Source organism: Oncorhynchus masou, chromosome 5 (genome assembly GCF_036934945.1).
Source record: "Oncorhynchus masou masou isolate Uvic2021 chromosome 5, UVic_Omas_1.1, whole genome shotgun sequence".
Lineage (NCBI taxonomy): Eukaryota > Metazoa > Chordata > Actinopteri > Salmoniformes > Salmonidae > Oncorhynchus > Oncorhynchus masou.
The window spans coordinates 83,451,397-83,478,582 of record NC_088216.1 but is presented as its reverse complement, the minus strand read 5'-3'; the positions used below and the strand labels follow the sequence as shown (position 1 = coordinate 83,478,582).

At 42.7% G+C, this 27,186-nt stretch overlaps 3 protein-coding genes across 5 annotated transcripts in view; 2 read left to right on the top strand and 1 right to left on the bottom strand.

Annotated features, from left to right (window-relative positions):
• Positions 1-813: 813 nt before the first annotated feature.
• On the top strand, positions 814-23,461 carry LOC135540389 (leucine-rich repeat-containing protein 3-like). 2 transcript variants are annotated; one of them, XR_010455742.1, is made up of 4 exons: positions 814-1,020; positions 18,294-18,776; positions 18,990-19,830; positions 19,861-23,461. XR_010455742.1 is itself a non-coding variant. In XM_064967007.1 (3 exons), exons 2-3 carry the CDS (start codon positions 18,355-18,357, stop codon positions 19,558-19,560), a joined length of 993 nt encoding a protein of 330 aa, XP_064823079.1. In that variant the 5' UTR covers positions 814-1,020; positions 18,294-18,354; the 3' UTR covers positions 19,561-23,461. The 2 variants fall into 2 exon arrangements, 1 of the variants encoding a protein (XP_064823079.1); XM_064967007.1 differs by having other exon boundaries at positions 18,990-23,461.
• On the top strand, positions 6,005-6,814 carry LOC135530088 (uncharacterized). Its single transcript, XM_064958480.1, has one exon. The coding sequence runs from the start codon at positions 6,005-6,007 to the stop codon at positions 6,812-6,814; it is 810 nt and encodes a 269-aa protein (XP_064814552.1).
• Positions 22,887-27,186, bottom strand: part of LOC135540388 (collagen alpha-1(II) chain-like) — a 103,513-nt gene continuing 99,213 nt past the window's right edge. For both annotated transcript variants that reach the window (XM_064967005.1, XM_064967006.1), the window contains one exon: positions 22,887-25,517. In XM_064967005.1, the coding sequence (XP_064823077.1) occupies positions 25,371-25,517 (147 nt within the window). In that variant the 3' untranslated portion in view covers positions 22,887-25,370. The remainder of the gene's footprint in view (positions 25,518-27,186) is intronic.

Genomic DNA, 27,186 nt, shown 5'->3' with positions numbered 1-27,186 from the left:
TCACAGTCACCCACAGTCACTCACAGTCACTCACAGTCACCCACAGTCACTCACCGTCACCACAGTCACCCACAGCCACTCACCATCACCCACAGTCACTCACAGTCACTCACAGTCACCCACAGTCACTCACAGTCACTCACAGTCACCCACAGTCACTCACAGTCACTCACAGTCACCCACAGTCATCCGCAGTCACCCACAGTCACCCACAGTCATCTGCAGTCACCCACAGTCACCCACAGTCACTCACAGTCACCCACAGTCACCCACAGTCACTCACAGTCACCCACAGTCACCCACAGTCACTCACAGTCACTCAGCACGATCTGTTTGTGTTTTAGCAGCAGCTTTGGATTTACTTGAAGACTCATCTAAACTTTTTTTTCAGGTCACGACATGACTGGTGGACTCGCCAGATAGATGGGTTTTACGATCAATAATCAATAGCCCAATCAATACTCTTGGATTATTTGATTTTAGCCTACTTTCTATTTTCCTCTCAATGTTTATTTGGCGGAAACAAAAATGTGTAAACACCAAATCAGATTTTTGTATTTGACTTCATGGTGTTAAATGTATATAATATAACTACATTTTTAATGGGGGAGGTGATACACAGCCTGCTGTATGTCTCATCTTTTCCACAAGGGAGGTACAAAACATCACACAACGGCCCCTTTAAGAGGGAGGGACAACACATCACACAACGGCCCCTTTAAGAGGGAGGGACAACACATCACACAACGGCCCCTTTAAGAGGGAGGGACAACACATCACACAACGGCCCCTTTAAGAGGGAGGGAGAAATAGAAAGAGAGAGAGAGAGATGTGATAACAGTGACAGAATTGTTCTATGATGACAACCGGATTAATGTTTGACGCTCTGTCATATTAAAGAATAGTCACATTACAAATCCGTGTCGGACACATCAGAGTCAGACCGAACCTCGGAGTCAACATCTTTGCGTGTGGATTCCAACTTGAAGAAGAATTTTGGCGGTTAATTACGTGTCACAGGTAGGAAATTCAATTATCTTTTCTGTTTTCATAATTATTTATTGACATATTAGATGCAGCATAATTGTCTCTGGGTTGAATTCATCGCCTATTTCTTTATTATTACCAAACTATGGGTTAAAGTTATTTCTTATAGAAAGTGTTTTTAAGTAACATTTTCTGCAATGATTATTGCATGATTATCCCATTAGCCTATGTCAACCTAACAACTACATGATTTTGCGATAGACCGATTTAAAACATGGAATAATTTATTCTCCAGCTAAATTATTATATTACTTGTCTATTATATTACTTCTATACAGTAGACTAATACCACTTTACAGTAGGCTATACACCAGTAGCTAAAGGGTATAGGGTTTAAAAGAAAAATAAATGACTGTTGAATGAATTCAATAACAACCTGTAAATTGAGCCAGTAACTTCTGCTAATAGAACATCCATTCATACAGACGGTGTAGCTGAGACAAAATGGTCAATTGCATGTTCCTCACTAGGAAGGTATCATTCACTGTTTGTGCCAGTCTTACTGTTTCTCCTACATCTCTTTTTGCTCTCTCTCTCTCTCTCTCTCTCTCTCTCTCTCTATTCTCCCTATTTTTTCCCTCTCTCTCTCTTCTCCCTATTTCTCTCTCTCTCTTCTCCCTATGTCTCTCCTTATTTCTCTCTCTCCTTATTTCTCTCTCTTCTCCCTATTTCTCTCTCTCTCTCTTGCTCTCTCTATTTTCTCCCTATTTCTCTCTCTCTCTTCTCCCTATTTCTCTCTCTCTCTTTTCCCTATTTCTCTCTCTCTCTTCTCCCTATTTCTCTCTTTCCCTATTTCTCTTCTCTCTCCCTATTTCTCTCTCTCTCTTCTCCCTATTCTCTCTCTCTCTCTCTTGCTCTCTCTATTTTCTCCCTATTTCTCTCTCTCTCTCTTTCCCTATTTCTCTCTCTCTTCTCCCTATTTCTCTCTCTCTCTTTTCCCTATTTCTCTCTCTCTCTTCTCCCTATTTCTCTCTCTCTCTTCTCCCTATTTCTCTCTCTCTCTCTTGCTCTCTCTATTTTCTCCCTATTTCTCTCTCTCTCTTTTCCCTATTTCTCTCTCTCTCTTCTCCCTATTTCTCTCTCTCTCTCTTGCTCTCTCTATTTTCTCCCTATTTCTCTCTCTCTCTTTTCCCTATTTCTCTCTCTCTTTTCCCTATTTCTCTCTCTTTTTCTCTATTTTTCCCTATTTCTCTCTCTCTCTTTTCACTATTTCTCTCTCTTTCTCTCCCTCTTTCTCTCTCTCTTTTCCCTATTTCTCTCTCTTTCTCTCTCTCTCTCTCTTTTCACTATTTCTCTCTCTCTCTTTCTCTCTCTTTTTCCCTATTTCTCTCTCTTTCTCTCCCTATTTCTCTCTCTCTTTCTCTCTCTTTTTCCCTATTTCTCTCTCTTTCTCTCCCTCTTTCTCTCTCTCTTTTCCCTATTTCTCTCTCTTTCTCTCTCTCTCTCTCTTTTCACTATTTCTCTCTCTCTCTTTCTCTCTCTCTTTTCCCTATTTCTCTCTCTCTTTTCCCTATTTCTCTCTCTCTTTCTCACTCTCTCTTTTCACTATTTCTCTCTCTCTTTCTCTCTCTCTCTTTTCACTATTTCTCTCTCTCTTTCTCTCTCTCTTTTCCCTATTTCTCTCTCCCTTTCTCTCTTTTCCCTATTTCTCTCTCTCTTTCTCTCTCTCTCTTTTCCCTATTTCTCTCTCTCTTTCTCTCTCTCTCTTTTCACTATTTCTCTCTCTCTCTTTCTCTCTCTCTTTTCCCTATTTCTCTCTCTCTTTTCCCTATTTCTCTCTCTCTTTCTCACTCTCTCTTTTCACTATTTCTCTCTCTCTTTCTCTCTCTCTCTTTTCACTATTTCTCTCTCTCTTTCTCTCTCTCTTTTCCCTATTTCTCTCTCTCTCTCTCTTTTCCCTATTTCTCTCTCTCTCTCTTTTCCCTATTTCTCTCTCTCTTTCTCTCTCTCTCTTTTCTCTATTTCTCTCTCTCTCTTCTCCCCATTTCTCTTTCTCTCTCTCTATTTCTCTCCCTCGCTCTCTTTCTTTTCTTCCTATCTCTCAATCTCTTTTCTCCCTATGTATCTTTCTCTCTCTTTCTCTCTCTCCTCATTAACTGCCCTGGGGAAATGGAAGTGATAACAGCATTGGCTGAGCCTGTCATTTGTCTTTTTTCTCGCTCTCGATTATATCCTTCTCGCTTTCTTTCTCTCCTATCTCTCTCTTTCACACTCACTCTCTCTAATTGTCATTCTTGTGGGTTCCACAAAATGCACCGATTGATTGTTTTCAATTGTGTTAATTGGTGTGGTAGCTTTCCCTGAATTGCTGCTGTCTTCTAACAGAACTTTATAATGGGTTTATAATGGGTTTATAATGGGTTTATAACGGGTTTATAACGGGTTTATAATGGGTTAATAACAGGTTTATAACGGGTTTATAATGGGTTTATAATGGGTTTATAACGGGTTAATAACGGGTTTGTAATGGGTTTATAATGGGTTTATAATGGGTTAATAACGGGTTTATAATGGGTTTATAACGGGTTTATAATGGGTTTATAATGGGTTTATAACGGGTTAATAACGGGTTTATAATGGGTTTATAACGGGTTTATAATGGGTTTATAACGGGTTTATAACGGGTTTATAATGGGTTTATATATAATGGGTTTATAATGGGTTTATAACGGGTTTATAACGGGTTTATAATGGGTTTATAATGGGTTAATAACGGGTTTATAATGGGTTTATAACGGGTTTATAATGGGTTTATAATGGGTTTATAACGGGTTTATAATGGGTTTATAACGGGTTAATAACGGGTTTATAATGGGTTTATAACGGGTTTATAATGGGTTTATAATGGGTTTATAATGCACTGAAGCTACTCTCTGTCTGACAGGCAGTTAGACAGACAGGCGGTATATGGGACTCACTCGGTGGACATTCAGATGGCCTCTGGTAGTACGTGTGTGTGTGTGCGTGCGTGCGTGCGTGCGTGTGTGTGTGTGGCCACTGCTCAGATTGACAACTACAGTATATTTCATCTCCAATGTTTATTGAAAGCATAAATACATTTTCACAATGAGCACTGATGTCTCTCAAACACATTGTTACATTAGTTGGTTAGCTAGCGAATTTGAGCCATATCAGCATTGACATGAAATCAGTCAAAACACCTCAAAACCAGACATGAAACAAGATGAAACTAGCTGAAATCCGTCACTTACGATTCCCCACATGACAGTTTCTTGTCATTGTCAGTAGCTGTCTGGCCATCCAGAATCACAACAACTCTCAGATTTCAGCCCCGTTGAAGAGTATGCGTTGTTTTCGTGACGTTACCAGCTATCCCATCTATGTCAAACCAGAATGTAGATCGATGTGGACTGCGAAATGGAAAACCGTCCCTTATATAGGATAGGATTTGTAATGATGAAGATGATTCTGATTATACGAAGAATCATTTTAATAAACGTGTATACTTGAATCACTCAAATATCTAATAAAAAATGCAATACAAGCACATATGAAACAAATACACAGCTGATATTTCAGCCTGGATCCTAACCAGAACCAGAGGAGGAAATGGACAAATGTGTTGACAAATGTAAGGACGGGTGTTCTATTTCTCTGGCTAAGGCACATGTCACATGTTGAGTTCTGTCCCTTCATTTGATAAACAGACCGAACAGATGTTTATCCATTCTCCTACAGTCATATTCCGATTGAAGTTTGACTTTCCTCGCTGATACAACCCAAGCCCAGATTCTAACCAACTCAGATACGATCGTGGAATATATATTCTCCTGCAGTCTGACTGAAGAGTATTTCTATGGTAGTTTGTTTTTACTGACTGAGCCAAGAGATACGTAGCATCCAGTCTATTTTTACAGCACATAGTCTTACATCACATTCTGACTGAACTTCGTTTCTCCTTGCTGGCCCAGCACCAACTGAGGCCAGGTCTCAAACCACGGGATAAACAAACACGTAATATTCTCCTGCAGTTATAGATCAGATTCTAACAGTGGAGTCTTGCTACCATAGTTTGCTCTTCCTTGCTGGGACAGGAGATAGATTACATACACATACAGTAGATAATCTACACAGATTCTAACCAAGACTCGGATATAATCATTGGACTAATGTATTTTTCTACACAGTCACCAACATGCTACAGTATAGTTTTCTTTTCCCTGTCTTGACAAGAACATAGTGTACAGCCCAGACCAGGCGACTTCTGACCATTGACTACAGTCAGGGCCAAAAGTATTGGTCCCCTTGATAAAGATAAGCAAAAAATAATGCAAAGATGGAAATATATTGTATGCAACAAAGAAAAAAATGTATACATTATTATATTTTATACTAATACAATTGCTTAGAGAAAGAGATTTTATTTAATAAGTAATACAAAAAAAATATGAAAAAAATATTATTGGCACCCCTGTTTTCAATACTTCAGCACCCTCCCCTTGGAGGACAGCACTGAGGCTTTTTCTAGAATGTTTTAAGAGCTTGGAGAACACGTTGGGAGGCTGACATGGCCATTGCAAAATGGCCTAAATTGTCTTGGTAGTGGGTAAAGTTCATGATGCCGTTGACCTTAACAAGGACCCCAGGACCAGTGGAAGCAGAACAGTCCCATGACATCAAAGATCCACCACCATATTTTACAGTAGGTATGCTTCTGGTTTTGAACACCAAACCCACCACTGGTATGCGTGGCCCAAGAGCTCTATTTTTATGTCATCTGCCCATAGCACCGCTCGGAGTTCCAAGTGCCAATGCCGTTTAGCAAACTCCAAGTGGTGCTATGGTCAGATAACATGAAAATAGATCTCTTTGGCCACAAACATTAGTGGTGGGTTTTAAATACTGTAACTTCAACCCAACCCTGTCCCCAGCCCAAGCTGTGTCTCTTCCAGCTGTGTAATTATCCACACTAGATAGCTCCAACTAGGACAAACGCATGTCATATTCACCAGCACCACCCAGCCACAGCCCAGTCTACAACCCACAACCCAGACCACAGCTCACAACCCACAATCCAACCACAGCCCAGCCCACAAATCAGCCCACAGCCCAACCCAGCTCAAAGCCCAACCCAGCCCACAGCCCAGCCCAATACCCAGCCCACAACCCAGCCCAACCCAGCCACAACCCAGCCCAACCCAGCCCACAACCCAGCCCAATACCCGACCACAACCCAGACACAACCCAGCCCAATTCCCAGCCCATAACCCAGACACAACCCAGCCCAATACCCAGCCACAAACCAGACACAACCCAGCCCACAGCCCAGTCCACAACCCAGACACAACCCAGCCCAATACCCAGCCCAATACCCAGCCCACAACCCAGCCCACAACCCAGCCCACAACCCAGACACAACCCAGCCCACAACCCCGCCCACAACCCAGCCCAATACCCAGCCCAATACCCAGCCCACAACCCAGCCCACAACCCAGCCCACAACCCAGACACAACCCAGCCCAATACCCAGCCCAATACCCAGCCCACAGCCCAGCCCAATACCCAGCCCACAGCCCAGCCCAATACCCAGCCCACAGCCCAGCCCAATACCCAGCCCACAGCCCAGCCCAATACCCAGCCCAATACCCAGCCCACAACCCAGCCCACAGCCCAGCCCAATACCCAGCCCACAACCCAGCCCAATACCCAGCCCACAGCCCAGCCCACAACCCAGCCCAATACCCAGCCCACAACCCAGACACAGCCCAGGATCTGTATCTCTTCCAGCTGTGTGCTTATGGATTAATGTGCTGGTCTGGTATAGTGTATCAGCAGTGGTACTCACACATCCCACTGTGTCTAATGTCGCAGTCCGATTCCCAAATGGCTCCTTAGTCCCTGTAATGTGCACTACGTTTGACCAGGGCCCTGGTTGTACACTATGCTACTATAAAGGGAATAGGGTGTCATTTGGAACGCAGTTAATGTCCCTGACTACTATACAGCACAGAGATGTATCATCACTGGAACATGAGTTAGGATGATCTGTTTGGAGGTGGATCAATGGTCAATTAATGAGAGAGAGTGTAGATGAATGTAATGTCATGCTTGTCAGATGTGTGTGTGTGGGAGGGAGGGAGGGATGGAGAGAGGAAGCGAGGGATGGATGGATGGATAGAGGGAGGGATAGATAGATAGATAGAGGGTGTGTAGGGAGGGTGAGTGGGAGGGAGGGAGGGATGGATAGATAGAGGGTGTGTAGGGAGGGTGAGTGGGAGGGAGGGAGGTATGGATAGATAGAGGGTGAGTGGGAGGGAGGGAGGGAGGGATGGATAGATAGAGGGTGTGTAGGGAGGGTGAGTGGGAGGGAGGGATGGATAGATAGAGGGTGTGGAGGGAGGGAGGGATGGATGGATGGATAGAGGGAGGGAGGGAGGGATGGAGAGAGGGAGGGATGGATGGAGGGAGGGTGTGTAGGGAGGGTGAGTGGGAGGGAGGGAGGGATGGATGGAGGGAGGGAGGGAGGGATGGATGGAGGGAGGGAGGGTGTGTAGGGAGGGTGAGTGGGAGGGAGGGATGGAGGGAGGGAGTGGGAGGGAGGGATGGGATGGATGGATGGAGGGAGGGAGGGTGGTAGGGAGGGTGGGAGGGAGGGAGGGATGGATAGATAGAGGGTGTGTAGGGAGGGTGAGTGGGGGAGGGAGGGAGGGAGGGGGGGGGGCGGGAGGGAGGGAGGGATGAATGGATGGAGGGATGGATGGAGGGAGGGAGGGATGGATGGATGGAGGGAGGGATGGAGAGAGGGAGGGATGGATGGAGGGAGGGTGTGTAGGGAGGGTGAGTGGGAGGGAGGGAGGGATGGATGGAGGGATGGAGGGAGGGAGGGTGTGTAGGGAGGGTGAGTGGGAGGGAGGGAGGTGTGTAGGGATGGATGGAGGGAGGGAGGGAGGGAGGATGGATGGATGGATGGATGGAGGGAGGGAGGGAGGGGGGAGGATGGAGGGAGGAGGGAGGGAGGGGAGGGAGGGATGGATGGAGGGAGGGAGGGTGTGTAGGGAGGGTGAGTGGGAGGGAGGGAGGGATGGATGGAGGGAGGGAGGGTAAGTGGGAGGGAGGGCGTGAGGGATGGATGGAGGGAGGGAGGGATGGAGGGAGGGAGGGTGTGTAGGGAGGGTGAGTGGGAGGGAGGGAGGGTGTGTAGGGATGGATGGAGGGAGGGAGGGATGGATGGAGGGATGGTGAGTAGGAGGGAGGGAGGGATGGAGGGGGGGGGGGGATGGAGGATGGAGGGAGGGAGGGATGGAGGGTGAGTGGGAGGGAGGGATGGAGGGAGGGTGTGTAGAGGCAGGAGATGGGACAAGAGGCTGGTAATGTCTGTTGTGTTGAAATATTGTCATGTACAGTGCCTTGCGAAAGTATTCGGCCCCCTTGAACTTTGCGACCTTTTGCCACATTTCAGGCTTCAAACAAAAAGATATAAAACTGTATTTTTTTGTGAAGAATCAACAAGTGAGACACAATCATGAAGTGGAACAACATTTATTGGATATTTAAAACTTTTTTAAGAAATCAAAAACTGAAAAATTGGGCGTGCAAAATTATTCAGCCCCTTTACTTTCAGTGCAGCAAACTCTCTCCAGAAGTTCAGTGAGGATCTCTGAATGATCCAATGTTGACCTAAATGACTAATGATGATAGATACAATCCACCTGTGTGTAATCAAGTCTCCGTATAAATGCACCTGCACTGTGATAGTCCTAGAGGTCCGTTAAAAGCGCAGAGAACATCATGAAGAACAAGGAACACACCAGGCAGGTCTGAGATACTGTTGTGAAGAAGTTTAAAGCCGGATTTGGATACAAAAAGATTTCCCAAGCTTTAAACATCCCAAGGAGCACTGTGCAATAATAATATTGAAATGGAAGGAGTATCAGACCACTGCAAATCTATCAAGACCTGGCCGTCCCTCTAAACTTTCAGCTCATACAAGGAGAAGACTGATCAGAGATGCAGCCAAGAGGCCCATGATCACTCTGGATGAACTGCAGAGATCTACAGCTGAGGTGGGAGACTCTGTCCATAGGACAGCAATCAGTTGCATATTGCACAAATCTGGCATTTATGGAAGAGTGGCAAGAAGAAAGCCATTTCTTAAAGATATCCATAAAAAGTGTCGTTTAAAGTTTGCCACAAGCCACCTGGGAGACACACCAAACATGTGGAAGAAGGTGCTCTGGTCAGATGAAACCAAAATTGAACTTTTTGGCAACAATGCAAAACGTTATGTTTGGCGTAAAAACAACACAGCTCATCACCCTGACCACACCATCCCCACTGTCAAACATGGTGGTGGCAGCATCATGGTTTTGGCCTGCTTTTCTTCAGCAGGGACAGGGAAGATGGTTAAAATTGATGGGAAGATGGATGGAGCCAAATACAGGACCATTCTGGAAGAAAACCTGATGGAGTCTGCAAAAGACCTGAAACTGGGATGGAGATTTGTCTTCCAACAAGACAAAGATCCAAAACATAAAGCAAAATCTACAATGGAATGGTTCAAAAATAAACATATCCAGGTGTTAGAATGGCCAAGTCAAAGTCCAGACCTGATTCCAATCGAGAATCTGTGGAAAGAACTGAAAACTGCTGTTCACAAATGCTCTCCATCCAACCTCACTGAGCTCGAGCTGTTTTGCAAGGAGGAATGGGAAAAAATGTCAGTCTCTCGATGTGCAAAACTGATAGAGACATAACCCAAGCAACTTACAGCTGTAATCGCAGCAAAAGGTGGCGCTACAAAGTATTAACTTAAGGGGGCTGAATAATTTTGCACGCCCAATTTTTCAGTTTTTGATTTGTTAAAAAAGTTTGAAATATCCAATAAATGTCGTTCTACTTCATGATTGTGTCCCACTTGTTGTTGATTCTTCACAAAAAAGTACAGTTTTATATCTTTATGTTTGAAGCCTGAAATGTGGCCAAAGGTCGCAAAGTTCAAGGGGGCCGAATACTTTCGCAAGGCACTGTATGTGTGAAAGAGAGTTTATTTCCAAAATGCCATATCCATAAAGTAAAATAAAAAGATTGGTTCTGGGTACCTTCATGTGTGTAATATATTACTGTGCTCAGATTTTTTATTTACAGATTTTAGATGTGTATTAAAATGTCTGTGTTTAAAAAAAAAAACGATCTGTTATTTAGCTGGAATGGAATGGTGATGTACTTTATATTTCAATCAATTCAGTCAATGAAATGTATTCTATAAAGCCCTTCTTACATCAGCTGATGGCACAACGTGCTGTACAGAAACCCAGCCTATAAACCCCAAACAGCAAGCAATGCAGGTGTAGACTGTGATGTGGGCTTATCTCACCTAGCTATCTTAAGATGAATGCACTGTGCGGCACTCTGGATAAAATGTCAAGCGTAAATGTTTTACAAACAGATTTAATAATTACTGTATTGATTCATTAAAAAAAATATGTACTGTAAATATTGATGTCACAGACGTATCATATGTACAGTTCTCAGATCCATATTGTCGCGAAAAATATGAGGATTGTCTTTCTGACATTTCCCATTTACTGCAACCAGTAAATCTGATGATTCATAGCAGTAAGAGAGGTCAGTATAGATTGTAGTTTCAGGCCTCCTCTTCTTCCTCTCCTCTTGTCCCAGTAGATGAAGTAGTGCACTATATAGGAACTAGGTTGCTAAAGTAGTGCACTATATAGGAACTAGGTTACTAAAGTAGTGCACTATATAGGAGCTAGGTTACTAAAGTAGGGCACTATATAGGAGCTAGGTAACTAAAGTAGTGCACTATATAGGAGCTAGGTTGCTAAAGTAGTGCACTATATAGGAGCTAGTTTGCTAAAGTAGTGCACTATATAGGAACTAGGTTGCTAAAGTAGTGCACTATATAGGAGCTAGGTTACTAAAGTAGGGCACTATATAGGAACTAGGTTACTAAAGTAGTGCACTATATAGGAGCTAGGTTACTAAAGTAGGGCACTATATAGGAGCTAGGTAACTAAAGTAGTGCACTATATAGGAGCTAGGTTGCTAAAGTAGTGCACTATATAGGAGCTAGGTTGCTAAAGTAGTGCACTATATAGGAACTAGGTTGCTAAAGTAGTGCACTATATAGGAGCTAGGTTACTAAAGTAGGGCACTATATAGGAACTAGGTTACTAAAGTAGTGCACTATATAGGAACTAGGTTGCTAAAGTAGTGCACTATATAGGAGCTAGGTTACTGAAGTAGTGCACTATATAGGAACTAGGTTACTAAAGTAGTGCACTATATAGGAGCTAGGTTACTAAAGTAGTGCACTATATAGGAACTAGGTTACTAAAGTAGTGCACTATATAGGAACTAGGTAACTAAAGTAGTGCACTATATAGGAACTAGGTAACTAAAGTAGGGCACTATATAGGAACTAGGTAACTAAAGTAGGGCACTATATAGGAACTAGGTAACTAAAGTAGTGCACTATATAGGAACTAGGTTACTAAAGTAGTGCACTATATGGGAACTAGGTTACTAAAGTAGTGCACTATATAGGAACTAGGTTACTAAAGTAGTGCACTATATAGGAACTAGGTTACTAAAGTAGTGCACTATATAGGAACTAGGTTACTAAAGTAGTGCACTATATAGGAACTAGGTTACGAAAGTGACAGACTATATAGGAACTAGGTAACTAAAGTAGTGCACTATATAGGAACATTTACATTTACATTTAAGTCATTTAGCAGACGCTCTTATCCAGAGCGACTTACAAATTGGTGAATTCACCTTCTGACATCCAGTGGAACAGCCACTTTACAATAGTGCATCTAAATCATTTAAGGGGGGTGAGAAGGATTAATTTATCCTATCCTAGGTATTCCTTGAAGAGGTGGGGTTTCAGGTGTCTCCGGAAGGTGGTGATTGACTCCGCTGTCCTGGCGTCGTGAGGGGGTTTGTTCCACCATTGGGGGCCAGAGCAGCGAACAGTTTTGACTGGGCTGAGCGGGAACTGTACTTCCTCAGTGGTAGGGAGGCGAGCAGGCCAGAGATGGATGAACGCAGTGCCCTTGTTTGGGTGTAGGGCCTGATCAGAGCCTGGAGGTACTGCGGTGCCGTTCCCCTCACAGCTCCGTAGGCAAGCACCATGGTCTTGTAGCGGATGCGAGCTTCAACTGGAAGCCAGTGGAGAGAGCGGAGGAGCGGGGTGACGTAGAGAGAACTTGGGAAGGTTGAACACCAGACGGGCTGCGGCGTTCTGGATGAGTATGTAGGGGTTTAATGGCACAGGCAGGGAGCCCAGCCAACAGCGAGTTGCAGTAATCCAGACGGGAGATGACAAGTGCCTGGATTAGGACCTGCGCCGCTTCCTGTGTGAGGCAGGGTCGTACTCTGCGGATGTTGTAGAGCATGAACCTACAGGAACGGGCCACCGCCTTGATGTTAGTAGGAGCTAGGTTACTAAAGTAGTGCACTATATAGGAGCTAGGTTACTAAAGTAGTGCACTATATAGGAGCTAGGTTACTAAAGTAGTGCACTATATAGGAACTAGGTAACTAAAGTAGGGCACTATATAGGAACTATGTTACTGAAGTAGTGCACTATATAGGAACTAGGTTACTAAAGTAGTGCACTATATAGGAACTAGGTAACTAAAGTAGTGCACTATATAGGAACTAGGTTGCTAAAGTAATGGACTATATAGGAACTAGGTTACTAAAGTAGTGCACTATATAGGAACTAGGTTACTAAAGTAACAGACTATATAGGAGCTAGGTAACTAAAGTAGTGCACTATATAGGAGCTAGGTAACTAAAGTAGTGCACTATATAGGAACTAGGTTACTAAAGTAGTGCACTATATAGGAACTAGGTTACTAAAGTAGGGCACTATATAGGAACTAGGTAACTAAAGTAGTGCACTATATAGGAACTAGGTAACTAAAGTAGTGCACTATATAGGAACTAGTCTATAATATGTGGCTGGTTATTGAATAATAAATAAATACAAGTGATTTCCTTCATAACAATAAGATGCAACCATTAATGTCATCCTCTCTCTATGGGCCTTTGGTAGCTAGTTGTGACCATCTGAATAATCCTCATTGTCACATAAACAGGCTTAATCTGTCTTTTCTATTCCCCTTTACCCAGTGACCTTTATTGTCCTGAACCTTAATCTCCTCTGTCTCCTGCATGGCTGCCAGAAGGAGGGTTGCTGGAGGGGCTGCAGCACCCCCTTATACATTTTAATAATTTTGACCCCAAAATGATATGAACAGACATAAATCATTCAAAATACTAGACCAGAGAGCATCATTTAGCCACAGAGAATCACTAGTTATACTAGAACGGAGAGCATCATTTAGCCACAGAGAATCACTAGTTATACTAGACCAGAGAGCATCATTTAGCCACAGGGAATCACTAGTTATACTAGACCAGAGAGGATCATTTAGCCACAGAGAATCACTAGTTATACTAGAATGGAGAGCATCATTTAGCCACAGAGAATCACTAGTTATACTAGAACAGAGAGCATCATTTAGCCACAGAGAATCACTAGTTATACTAGAACGGAGAGCATCATTTAGCCACAGAGAATCACTAGTTATACTAGAACGGAGAGCATCATTTAGCCACAGAGAATCACTAGTTATACTAGACCAGAGAGCATCATTTAGCCACAGAGAATCACTAGTTATACTAGACCGGAGAGCATCATTTAGCCACAGAGAATCACTAGTTATACTAGAACGGAGAGCACTAGTTATACTAGAACGGAGAATTTAGCCACAGAGAATCACTAGTTATACTAGAACGGAGAGCATCATTTAGCCACAGAGAATCACTAGTTATACTAGAACGGAGAGCATCATTTAGCCACAGAGAATCACTAGTTATACTAGAACGGAGAGCATCATTTAGCCACAGAGAATCACTAGTTATACTAGAACGGAGAGCATCATTTAGCCACAGAGAATCACTAGTTATACTAGAACGGAGAGCATCATTTAGCCACAGAGAATCACTAGTTATACTATCAATACTGTCAATGGTTGCCAGTCCTGGCAATGGCTGCCAGTCCTGGCAATGGCTGCCAGAACTTCCATCTATGGATTATATTTCTATGGTTGGTTGCGGCTGTCAGTTTTCCTGAAAATTTCAATTAGTGTAACGGCGTTCTTCTTTTGTTGAAGGAGAGTCGGACCGAAATGCAGCGTGTAAGTTACTCATGTTTATTAGGAAGACAAACGAACAAACTATACACGAATAACTAATAAATACAACAAACAGAACGTGAAACCTAATACAGCCTGACTGGTGCACACTACACAGAGACAGGAACAATCACCCACGAAATACAAGGCGAAAACCAGGCTACCTAAATACGGTTCCCAATCAGCGACAACGAGAATCACCTGACTCTGATTGAGAACCGCCTCAGGCAGCCAACCTATTTAACACACACACACACCCCTAATCAGCTACAATCCCAGACACTACAAACCCCAATATGAAAACACAATACATAATAACCCCATGTCACACCCTGGTCTGACTAACTAATAAACTAAAACACAAAATACTAAGACCAAGGCGTGACAATTACCTACTGCTTAAAAAATACACATGTATATATATATATATATATAGTACCGGTCAAAGGTTTGGATACATGTAACGGCTTTCTTGGTGTGAAGGAGAGTCGGACCAAAATGCTGCGTGGCTATTGAGATTCATGTTTTAATTAAACAACTAAAACACAAACACTACAAAACAAGAAACATGCAAAAACCAAAACAGTCCTATCTGGTGCCACAAACACAAAGACAGGAACAATCACCCACAAACACACAGTGAAACCCAGGCTACCTAAATATGGTTCCCAATCAGAGACAATGACTAACACCTGCCTCTGATGGAGAACCATATCAGGCCAGACATAGAAATAGACAAACAAGACATCCAACATAGAATGCCCACTCAGATCACACCCTGACCATGCATGTGACAATACACCTACTCATTTAAGGGTTTTTCTTTATTTTACTATTTTACTAAAGACCCTGTCTTTCAAAGATAATTCGTAAAAAATCCAAATAACTTCATAGATATTTTTTGTAAAGGGTTTAAACTCTGTTTCCCATGCTTGTTCAATGACCCATAAACAATTAATGAACGTGCACCTGTGGAACGGTCTTTAAGAAACTAACAGCTTACAGACGGTAGGCAATGAAGGTCACAGTTATGAAAACTTAGGACACTAAAGAGGCCTTTCTAGTGACTCTGAAAAACACCAAAAGAAAGATGCCCAGGGTCCCTGCTCATCTCCGTGAACGTGCCTTAGGCATGCTGCAAGGAGGCGTGAGGAATGCAGACGTGGCCAGGGCAATAAATTGCAATGTCCGTACTGTGAGACGCCTAAGACAGCGCTACAGGGAGACAGGACGGACAGCTGATCGTCCTCGCAGTGGCAGACCACGTGTAATAACACCTGCACAGGAGCGGTACATCCGAACATCACATCTGCAGGACAGGTACAGGATGGCAACAACAACTGAGTTACACCAGGAACGCACAATCCCTCCATCAGTGCTCAGACTGTCCACAATAGGCTGAGAGAGGCTGGACTGAGGGCTTGTAGGCCTGTTGTAATGCAGGTCCTCACCAGACATCATTGGCAACAACGTCGTCTATGGGCACAAACCCACCGTTGCTGTACCAGACAGGACTGGCAAAAAGTGCTCTTCACTGACGAGTCACGGTTTTGTCTCACCAGGGGTGATGATCGGATTCGTGTTTATCGTCAAAGGAATGAGCGTTACATCGAGGCCTGTACTCTGGAGCGGGATCGATTTGAAGGTGGAGGGTCCGTCACGGTCTGGGGCGGTGTGTCACAGCATCATCGGACTGAGCTTGTTGTCATTGCAGGCAATCTCAACACTGTGCATTACAGGGAAGACATCCTCCTCCCTCACGTGGTACCCTTCCTGCATTCTCATCCTGACATGACCCTCCAGCATGACAATGCCACCAGCCATACTGCTCGTTCTGTGCGTGATTTCCTGCAAGACAGGAATGTCAGTGTTCTGCCATGGTCAACGAAGAACCCGGATCTCAATCCCATTGAGCACGTCTGGGATCTGTTGGATCGGAGGGTGAGGGCTAGGGCCATTTCCCCCATAAATGTCAGGGAACTTGCAGGTGCCTTGGTGGAAGAGTGGGGTAACATCTCACAGCAATAACTGGCAAATCTGGTGCATGAGGAGGAGATGCACCGCAGTCCTTAATGCAGCTGGTGGCCACACCATATACTGACTGTTACTTTTGATTTTATCCCCCTGCCTTTGTTCAGGGACACATTATTCCATTTCTGTTAGTCACATGTCTGTGGAACTTGTTCAGTTTATGTCTCAGCTGTTGAATCTTATGTTCATACAAATATTTACATGTTAAGTTTGCTGAAAATGAACACAGTTCACAGTGAGAGGACATTTTATTTTTTTGCTGAGTTTATATATATATATTATATTGTAAAATCTGTGTGTCTCTTCACTGGGACTTGATGACCATGTTGTTTTAATACTCTCATTTGGTCACTGTCAGAGTCGCATCATTTCAATCATTTGGTATAAAAAAAAATATGCAGAATTGGATGAAATTTGTTTCTAATGCAATCTGGTTTCAGAGCTGGTCATGGGTGCACCTCAGCCACAATCAAGGTCCTAAATGATATTATAACCGCCATCGATAAGAGGCATTACTGTGCAGCCGTCTTCATGGACCTGGCTAAGGCTTTCGACATTTTAGCAGGAGACTCAACAGCCTTGGTTTCTCAAATGATTGCCTCGCCTGGTTCACCAACTGCCTCTCTGATAGAGTTCAGTGTGTCAAATCGGAGGGCCTGTTGTCTGAACCTCTGGCGGTCTCTATGGGAGTTCCGCAGGATTCAATTCTCGGGCCAACCCTCTTCTCTGTATACATCAATGGTGTTGCTCTTGCTGCTGGTGATTCTCTGATCCACCTCTACGCAGACGACACCATTCTGTATTCTTCTGGCCCTTCTTTGGACACTAACCTCCAGACAAGCTTCAATGCCATCAACTCTCCTTCTGTGGCATCCAACTGCTCTTAAATGCAAGTAAAACTAAAAGCATGCTCCTCAACCGATCGCTGCCCGCACCTGCCCGTCTGTCCAGCATCACTACTCTGAACGGTTCTGACTTAGAATAGGTGGACAACTACAAATACCTAGGTGTCTGGTTAGACTGTAAACTCTCCTTCCAGGCTCTCACTAGCTTTAATCAGCAGCTGACAGAGCAGCTCACAGATCACTGCACCTGTACATAGCCCATCTGTAAATAGCCCATCCAACTACCTCATCCCCATGTATTTATTTATCTTGCTCCTTTGCACCCCAGTACCTCTACTTAAACATTCATCTTTTGCACATATATCATTCCAGTGTTTAATTGCTATATTGTAATTACTTCACCACAATGGCCTATTTATTGCCTAACCTCCCTTATCCTACCACATTTGCACACATTGTATATAGACCTTTTCTATTGTATTGTTGACTGCATGTTTGTTTATTCTATGTGTATCTCTGTGTTGTTGTATGCAACGAACTGCCAAATTAGTTTTTCTCTGTGTGTTCTTTAGTGGATTTGCTTACAGTGTTCTTTTTCTTCTCCACCAATCAAAGTTCCTCCCGGGTGTTCTTTTTCTTCTCCACCAATCAAAGTTCCTTCCATGTGTTCTTTTTCTTCTCCACCAATCAAAGTTCCTCCCATGTGTTCTTTTTCTTCTCCACCAATCAAAGTTCCTCCCGTGTGTTCTTTTTCTTCTCCACCAATCAAAGTTCCTCCCGTGTGTTCTTTTTCTTCTCCACCAATCAAAGTACCTCCTGTGTGTTATTTTTCTTCTCCACCAATCAAAGTTCCTCCCGTGTGTTCTTTTTCTTCTCCACCAATCAAAGTTCCTTCCATGTGTTCTTTTTCTTCTCCACCAATCAAAGTTCCTTCCATGTGTTCTTTTTCTTCTCCACCAATCAAAGTTCCTCCCATGTGTTCTTTTTCTACTCCACCAATCAAAGTTCCTCCCATGTGTTCTTTTTCTTCTCCACCAATCAAAGTTCCTTCCATGTGTTCTTTCACTCCAACATCTGTGGATGTGGGTGTACTGTATGAACTTTCCACTAACCTCCTGTGGATGTTCTGTGTGTTCTATAGCCTCTTCTCATGCTGTTTTCTGTTCTGTTCCACCAGGCTCTGCTGGCCCTGGCATCTCCCTCTGGACCTGGGGTGTGTCGGGGGCTATGGTGAGGACATGTGCCTCAGCGGGAGGACTGGATGTCATGGAGGAGATGGATTGGGGCTGCGGAGAAGATTGGGTAAAGTGTTGGAGAGAGGAGGGCTGGGCACAAAGCTTGGGAAAGAGAGAAGACTGGAGAGAGGGAGGGCAAGAGAGAGAGGGCAGGGAACCAGGACATGGCTGGGGCAGGAGACAAGGCTTGGGAGAGACCTGGGTCGAGGCCTGGGAGGCTGGTCATTCACCCTGCTGGTCCTGCTCCTCCTACTCTCCCCGGTGTTCCCCCAGTGCCCTGACAGCTGCCACTGTGTGTGGGAGAGCAGCATGGTGCTGTGTACGGACGCTGGGCTCCGTGAGTTCCCCCAGGGCCTTCCTCCGGACACCGTCACCCTCCACCTGGAGAGGAACTACATCCGCTCGCTCCCCGAGAGCGCCTTTAGGCAAGGAAGATAACAATTGGGATTTCTTTTATTCACCTTCACCTTCATTATTGTCATTAGTTCATTTAATTCATTTATTCATTGATTAATGAATTAATATTTATTTTTCTATTTCTTTCATTTTAATTCATATCTGGCTCCCATTTTGGTTTTAGTTCCAGGTCCAGTTATGATGTTTCTGACACTTCCTCTTGTTATATACCTTCCTTTCAGAGAGCTGACCCACCTGAGGGAGCTGTATCTCTCCCACAACCGCATCGACACCCTCTCCTCCGGGGCCCTGCGCCACCTGAGCTCAGAGCTCCGTCTCCTGGACCTCTCCCACAACCTGTTACGCCAGGCCAGCCGGGACGAGTTCAGTTCCACCCGGGCCAAGACGCGCCTCTACCACAACCCGTGGCACTGCGACTGTACCCTGCAGGAGCTGATGGAGACGTTAAATCTAGAGCCGGAGACGGTCAACGGGATCGTGTGTGAGAGCTCGGTGAGGAGCGCCGGGGAGGTGAGTCGCTGGGAGGATCCAGGGGGTGCTGGGGAGCACGCCGGTCAACCGCTGGTTAAGTTGCTCGACTCTGGGGTGAACTTCTGTAATCTCCAGCGGAAGACCACGGATGTGGCTATGCTGGTGACCATGTTCGTGTGGTTCTTCATGGTCATTGTTTATGTGGTCTACTACGTGAGACAGAACCAGGCTGAGACCAGAAGACATCTGGAGTATCTGAAGAGTTTGCCCAGTCCGAGGAAAACAGTCACGGAGACAGATACGATAAGCACTGGTCTCTGAACTATTTATTTATTGCCTTTCTTTAATCAGGTAGGTTATTGAGAACACAGTCTCTTTTACAAAGACAACCAAGAGAAGGCCTACGAAATGGCCGTAGGGACAATTCATGTCTCTGTATTGGGACGGAGCTTGTTAATTGAAAATGGACTATCTATAACAACTTTGACTTTAATTAAATGATTACAGCATTTTATTTTTGTAACTACTGGGTCTTTTCCATAATTATTTATATATTTTTGCCCTAACTACATTTATACAAAAAAAAATAATGTTTTTTTGTATCCACTGGCATATGCACAGCTTTAACGCTGTCCAAATGGAGAGAAAGACCAGAAGAAGAAAGAAACAGAGAAGACAATATTGATCAGCACCTTTCATCATCAATACTGGTGGCTTTCATCATCAATACTGGTGGCTTTCATCATCAATACTGGTGGCTTTCATCATCAATACTGGTGGCTTTCATCATCAATACTGGTGGCTTTCATCATCGATACTGGTGGCTTTCATCATCAATACTGGTGGCTTTCATCATCAATACTGGTGGCTTTATACTGGTGGCTTTCATCATCAATACTGGTGGCTTTCATCATCAATACTGGTGGCTTTCATCTTCAATACTGGTGGCTTTCATCTTCAATACTGGTGGCTTTATACTGGTGGCTTTCATCATCAATACTGGTGGCTTTCATCTTCAATACTGGTGGCTTTCATCTTCAATACTGGTGGCTTTATACTGGTGGCTTTCATCTTCAATACTGGTGGCTTTCATCATCAATACTGGTGGCTTTCATCTTCAATACTGGTGGCTTTATACTGGTGGCTTTCATCATCAATACTGGTGGCTTTCATCATCAATACTGGTGGCTTTCATCTTCAATACTGGTGGCTTTCATCATCAATACTGGTGGCTTTCATCATCAATACTGGTGGCTTTCATCATCAATACTGGTGGCTTTCATCATCAATACTGGTGGCTTTCATCTTCAATACTGGTGGCTTTCATCTTCAATACTGGTGGCTTTATACTGGTGGCTTTATACTGTTGGCTTTCATCTTCATTACTGGTGGCTTTCATCTTCAATACTGGTGGCTTTATACTGGTGGCTTTATACTGGTGGCTTTATACTGGTGGCTTTCATCATCAATACTGGTGGCTTTCATCATCAATACTGGTGGCTTTCATCATCAATACTGGTGGCTTTCATCATCAATACTGGTGGCTTTCATCTTCAATACTGGTGGCTTTCATCATCAATACTGGTGGCTTTCATCTTCCATTGTACTCGTAACAGGGACTACTCACCTTGACCAAATTATTTTTGACAGACAGATAGCAGATTGTTACAAACATATAGCCTGAGGGACTGTTTCTATTCTGTGTATCATGTTCCAAAGGCATGTGATGTTGTTTCGTGTTCAGCATGATACGTCCTACTGTATCTCTCTCCAGCCCTCGATGATCAGTGAAGGCTATTTCAACCTCTCACTCTACAAGGTCACTGACTCTGAACCAGCCAGTCATCTACATTCATATCCTGTGTGTTTTATCACCCTACGAGCAAGGACACAGCCTGAGATTCTCTGGCAGGCCACTGTTGACCAATTCAAAGTCTAGGTTGACAACTAAAGGAGATCGGGCATTTATCATTCAGACCCCGAGTCTTTGGAATGGTCTGCCAAGGGACGTCAGGCTTATAGATTCAGTGCCTCTTTTTAAATCCCTTACCGAAGACACACTTTTGTGAAGATGCTTAGTGATTTTATTTTATGATGTGAAGCATGTTACTTATATCGAAAAGCGATATACAAATAAAGTTATAATTATATTAAACCCCACTAATCCCTCAATCCGCGCTACATCCGTTCCTTCCTGCTGTTCTAATGTTACCCTGGCCCTAGGAAGCAGGTGATGAATCCGTTTTTTTAGTCATCAAGTACGTAACAAGCAATCATTTCTAAATTGGCCAAGTTGGGAGAGTCTAGTGTATGACGGCAGGGTATCAGCTGTCTCGGAAGCAGAGAAATTAAATGAAGACCTGATTTTAGAATTGATTTAATAATTAACATTTATCTTTGTTAAAAATTATCAGACGAATAAAACAAACAAAGTTTTTTCTAAAGAAATGCTTTGTTTCTGTGGATCCTAACCTATCTTCTTAGTGATGTTTTAAGGACTGGTTTTCTGTCTGTGTGGTTAAAGTTATGGTCCTATATTTTCCTCCTGGACTTTCTTATTGTTAGTGAAGTGAGTTTAAAGAGACAGTTGACTTTGAGATATTTCCAATTGAGCCGAAATATGCAGCTATTACCGTGAATGCAGTGTCCCCGAACAGTCTTCACGCGATGGATTGAAACTAGAGATTCTATTCAGTCATGGAAGTTCAGCATTACAGCCTAATTGAAATTTAAAGGCAATGTTCCCTCTTTAGCAGAGACCGCATGACGGCAAACATTGCACATGCCAGTTCAATGGGAAAGGATCTTAAAACGTATATCGCAGAATCTGTAACGCTTCAGCGATCCAGACTGAATAGCTTAATGTCGTGAACTAAATGAAAGCATGCAGGTGAATGTGCAATACGTTGAACAACTTTTTTTTTCTCTGACATTATTGATTGAGAATGAGTCCTGTACCATATTGTTGCTATATCAATCAGAATAGGATATTATGTGTTTCATGAAAAAAACAACTGTTTGTACAGTAGCCTATATGTGGTACGTTTCCATGGAGATATTCCTATTTCTTTTGTCTCAGACAAACCCTAAGAGGTTTTGTATTGTGTGTGTAATGTTGTGGCATTCAGAGTTCCATTCTAGCACAGGTTGTGGTATAGCACTGTCAATTTAAATGATAGCACTGTCAATTTAAATGATAGCACTGTCAATTTAAATGATAGCACTGTCAATTTAAATGATAGCACTGTCAATTTAAATGATAGCACTGTCAATTTAAATGATAGCACTGTCAATTTAAATGATAGCACTGTCAATTTAAATGATAGCACTGTCAATTTAAATGATAGCACTGTCAATTTAAATGATAGCACTGTCAATTTAAATGATAGCACTGTCAATTTAAATGATAGCACTGTCAATTTAAATGATAGCACTGTCAATTTAAATGATAGCACTGTTAATTTAAATGATAGCACTGTCAATTTAAATGATAGCACTGTTAATTTAAATGATAGCACCGCCCCTTTAAATGATAACCCAACTCCTTTAATTGATTGCACTGTCCTGTCATTAACTGTAGTGTAAATGTTTTATGTCATAGGCTACAATGAATACCACAACCTGAGTGACAAAACCAGTCTGTGGAGATGCCAATAACCCAGACAACAAGAACCAAGCATGTCTCCTTCTGTGTCATTTTTACAACGGGGTTTATTTGTGATGTATTTTCGTCTTGCTGATTTCGTTTTTCCTCCTGTTGTTTTAAATGTCAATAATTATTCTAACAAAGACGACGACATCGTAGATTCGGGAACCAATACATCAAATAATAAATTAACTTTAAAACCAAATTACGGGGGGGAAAATAAAATAAAAAATATATAAAAAATAAAAGAAACGTGGCTCTGTGTTGTTTAGAGAAATGCTTCTACCTTTTATTGCTAAGGTGAAAGGTGAAAGGTGAAAGGTCAGGAAAGAAAAGGGAAAAAATGTAAAGACAGGATGACAATCAGTTCATACAGTTACTGATGATAGCGGTTGGAAATGTTTCTCTTATCTAGCATGCTTAAAAAACAATCTGAAAATATTGAAAAAAGGTTTTTACATTTTACAAAATAGTACATGATATGAACTTCGCACCTCCTCACAAAATGTTGCATACTCTCTCCGATGAAGAAAACAACAAATAAAATGGGGTGCCACCCACTTGTGATCCATGGTCTCTCCTTGTGTGTTCTGACTACATTCCACCCCTCGATATGCATTGAGCCCAAACACCAGAAGACCAACGGAAAGACCCATACAGGACACAGAATCTAGATTTGGTACGGCTTCTATCTCTGGGAATATAATACCGTCAACAACAACAACAACGTTCAATCATACTTCCAGGTTTCAGAAACAAATAATCTCCCCAGATAAGTTTTAACGCTACACACTCTTCTCTGGAGCATTATGGGGGATGAATAACAACCCAAAAAACACCCACACCACCACAGCACCCAACCCCACACACACTCTTCTCTGGAGCATTATGGGGGATGAATAGCAACCCCCCAAAACAACAACAACAACAACAACAAAAATCAATACAATAAAAAGTGACTTCAGCCTGTTAATAGTTTTTTTCTTCTTTTATTTCCAATTTACATTAATCAAAACCGTAACAAAAACAAAATCATGATCATCATATTTAATAATAGTAATAATAATAGTAATGATGTCATTATTAACAATATTACTATTATTATTATTAATATAAAAAATATATTTACTACCCCCTCACAAACGAATGCACACCCTCTGCCCTGGTCGTGGTGCTTTCCCTCTGTGTGTAAATGAGGGCTGGATTGTCCAGTCGTGATATCAAGTCAAAACGCCATATCCCGTTCCTGGTCCGAGAGGGGCATGGCCAGGGCCGAGGTACTTCCTACCAAGGCAGAAGGTACTTCCTGTGTGAGGGGACAGCAGGGGGTTTATGGGAGGAAGTGGAGTGGGATAGGACAACGGTCAAAGTCAACTTCTGGTGGGCTTCTCACAACATGGGGTCTAATGCACCAAAGAGAAGATTACCAAAGCTGGATTTGTAAACTTGGATACAGGATTCAACTTTGCTCTGTTGTTTCTTTCTTTGTGTGTGTGTGTGTGAGGTAGCTTAAAATATAATAATAAAAAAAAAAAAAAAGATATTTAAAAAATTTAGAGCTCGGATTGATTCCGAATTGAACATGTCTCTTTACAAAATATATTATGGACATGGTTTTTGTGTCATTGGGTTACCATGGAGAAGGGTCAGGGTTGGGTTGGAGGGGGGAGGGCAGCAACATTTACCACTCTGAAAAATGATCTCAGCGTGAAATGTACTCTCTGAAAAATGTATATATATATATATGTATACACACATATACATACATGTAAACACATTATAAACATGTCACTAATACATTAGTATCTGGTTGTTAAGGAATACAGACTTGTTTTACAACAATAGCACCATTTGACTTTATTCTAATACACAGTAACTTCCTGATGCACACTGAGGCGGCGGTAGGAAGTAGGAACACCTGCACTTATCACACTGACAGACTTTTTGGTTTGGAATTGATATCATATTTAGGGTGTGGAGGAATAGAAGAGGAACATGAAAAGGGGGAACTGATAGAATATGTATGTTGTTGTGGGTGGGGCCTTTTTACAGGCTACACACACTCAGTCCTAGCACACCTGGGACCCACACCTGAACAATAAATAAATAACACCAACTCATTGTCTGGCACGCTGCCTCTTTCTCCTCTTCTCCTTTTCTCCTCTTCTCCTCGATCCGTCTTGTTAGTGGGGTGGTGCTCCCAGGGTGGGGGGTGGAGGGAGGGCTGGGGCACCATGGGAGGGGGGTCTGATGGAGGGAGACTGGAAGGCCACGAAATCCCAGATGAATATTGCCGGTGCCATTCAGTGCAGGACTTAGTTGGAAAAAGCACTTTCTACTTAAACAAAAAAATTATATAAAAGTGTCTCGATCTTTCTCTATTCTTTCTTTCATTCTTCCTTTTTTTGATAGAAGCGTGTGTTCCTCTCTCTCATATGTCATGTGTTTTCCCCCTCTACTTCTCCTTCTTTTCATCCCTCTTTCTTTACAAGAAGCAAACTGCGCCGACGTCAACACCAAACTCTTGGTCCGCTCCTCCAATATCCACAGGAGCGATGTCCACGATGGGCAGCCGGCTGGTCTTCTGTGATCTGTACTCAATCACTGTCTTTCCCCAGGTTCCTTTATGTTTCTGGGGACAGAGAGACAGACGCGTTATAGACATGTTATAGACATGTTATAGACATGTTATAGATATTGATAGGGGACGGACATGTTATAGATATTGATAGGGGACAGACATGTTATAGACATGTTATAGACATGTTATAGATATTGATAGGGGACAGACATGTTATAGACATGTTATAGATATTGATAGGGGACAGACATGTTATAGATATTGATAGGGGACAGACATGTTATAGATATTGATAGGGGACAGACATGTTATAGACATGTTATAGACATTGATAGGGGACAGACATGTTATAGACATGTTATAGACATTGATAGGGGACAGACATGTTATAGACATGTTATAGATATTGATAGGGGACAGACATGTTATAGATATTGATAGGGTCAGACATGTTATAGATATTGATAGGGGACAGACATGTTATAGATATTGATAGGGGACAGACATGTTATAGACATTGATAGGGGACAGACATGTTATAGACATGTTATAGATATTGAAAGGGGACAGACATGTTATAGACATCGATAGGGGACAGACATGTTATAGACATGTTATAGATATTGATAGAGGACAGACATGTTATAGATATTGATAGGGGACAGACATGTTATAGACATGTTATAGATATTGATAGGGGACAGACATGTTATAGATATTGATAGGGTCAGACATGTTATAGACATGTTATAGATATTGATAGGGGACAGACATGTTATAGACATCGATAGGGGACAGACATGTTATAGACATGTTGTAGATATTGATAGGGGACAGACATGTTATAGACATCGATAGGGGACAGACATGTTATAGACATGTTGTAGATATTGATAGGGGACAGACATGTTATAGACATCGATAGGGGACAGACATGTTATAGACATGTTATAGATATTGATAGGGTCAGACATGTTATAGATATAGAAAGGGGACAGACATGTTATAGATATTGATAGGGGACAGACATGTTATAGACATCGATAGGGGACAGACATGTTATAGACATGTTATAGATATTGATAGGGGACAGACATGTTATAGACATGATAGGGGACAGACATGTTATAGACATGTTATAGATATTGATAGGGGACAGACATGTTATAGACATCGATAGGGGACAGACATGTTATAGACATGTTATAGATATTGATAGGGGACAGACATGTTATAGACATCGATAGGGGACAGACATGTTATAGACATGTTATAGATATTGATAGGGGACAGACATGTTATAGACATCGATAGGGGACAGACATGTTATAGACATGTTGTAGATATTGATAGGGGACAGACATGTTATAGACATCGATAGGGGACAGACATGTTATAGACATGTTATAGATATTGATAGGGGACAGACATGTTATAGATATTGATAGGGGACAGACATGTTATAGACATGTTATAGATATTGATAGGGGACAGACATGTTATAGATATTGATAGGGGACAGTGAATGAGTGTATTTGTGGGTTAAGGGTCAAATAGTCTCAAAACTGTTCCGTGTGTTTTCATCACAGTGCAGCCATCCTCCATCACATTGTATGTAAAGTGGCCGTTGCCTGTGTGTGGGTGTGTATGTATGAGAGCGTGTTATGTGTTCATGTTACCGTGCAGATATCCATAGGGGACAGACATGTTAGGTGAAGTG

Coding starts and splice junctions, on each gene's coding strand:
- LOC135530088 (XM_064958480.1), top strand. CDS start 6,005: ATGTCATATTCACCAGCACCACCCAGCCACAGCCCAGTCTACAACCCA.
- LOC135540389 (XM_064967007.1), top strand. CDS start 18,355: ATGTGCCTCAGCGGGAGGACTGGATGTCATGGAGGAGATGGATTGGGG. Junction 18,777..18,989: donor CTCCCCGAGAGCGCCTTTAG/GCAAGGAAGATA, acceptor CCTTCCTTTCAG/AGAGCTGACCCACCTGAGGG.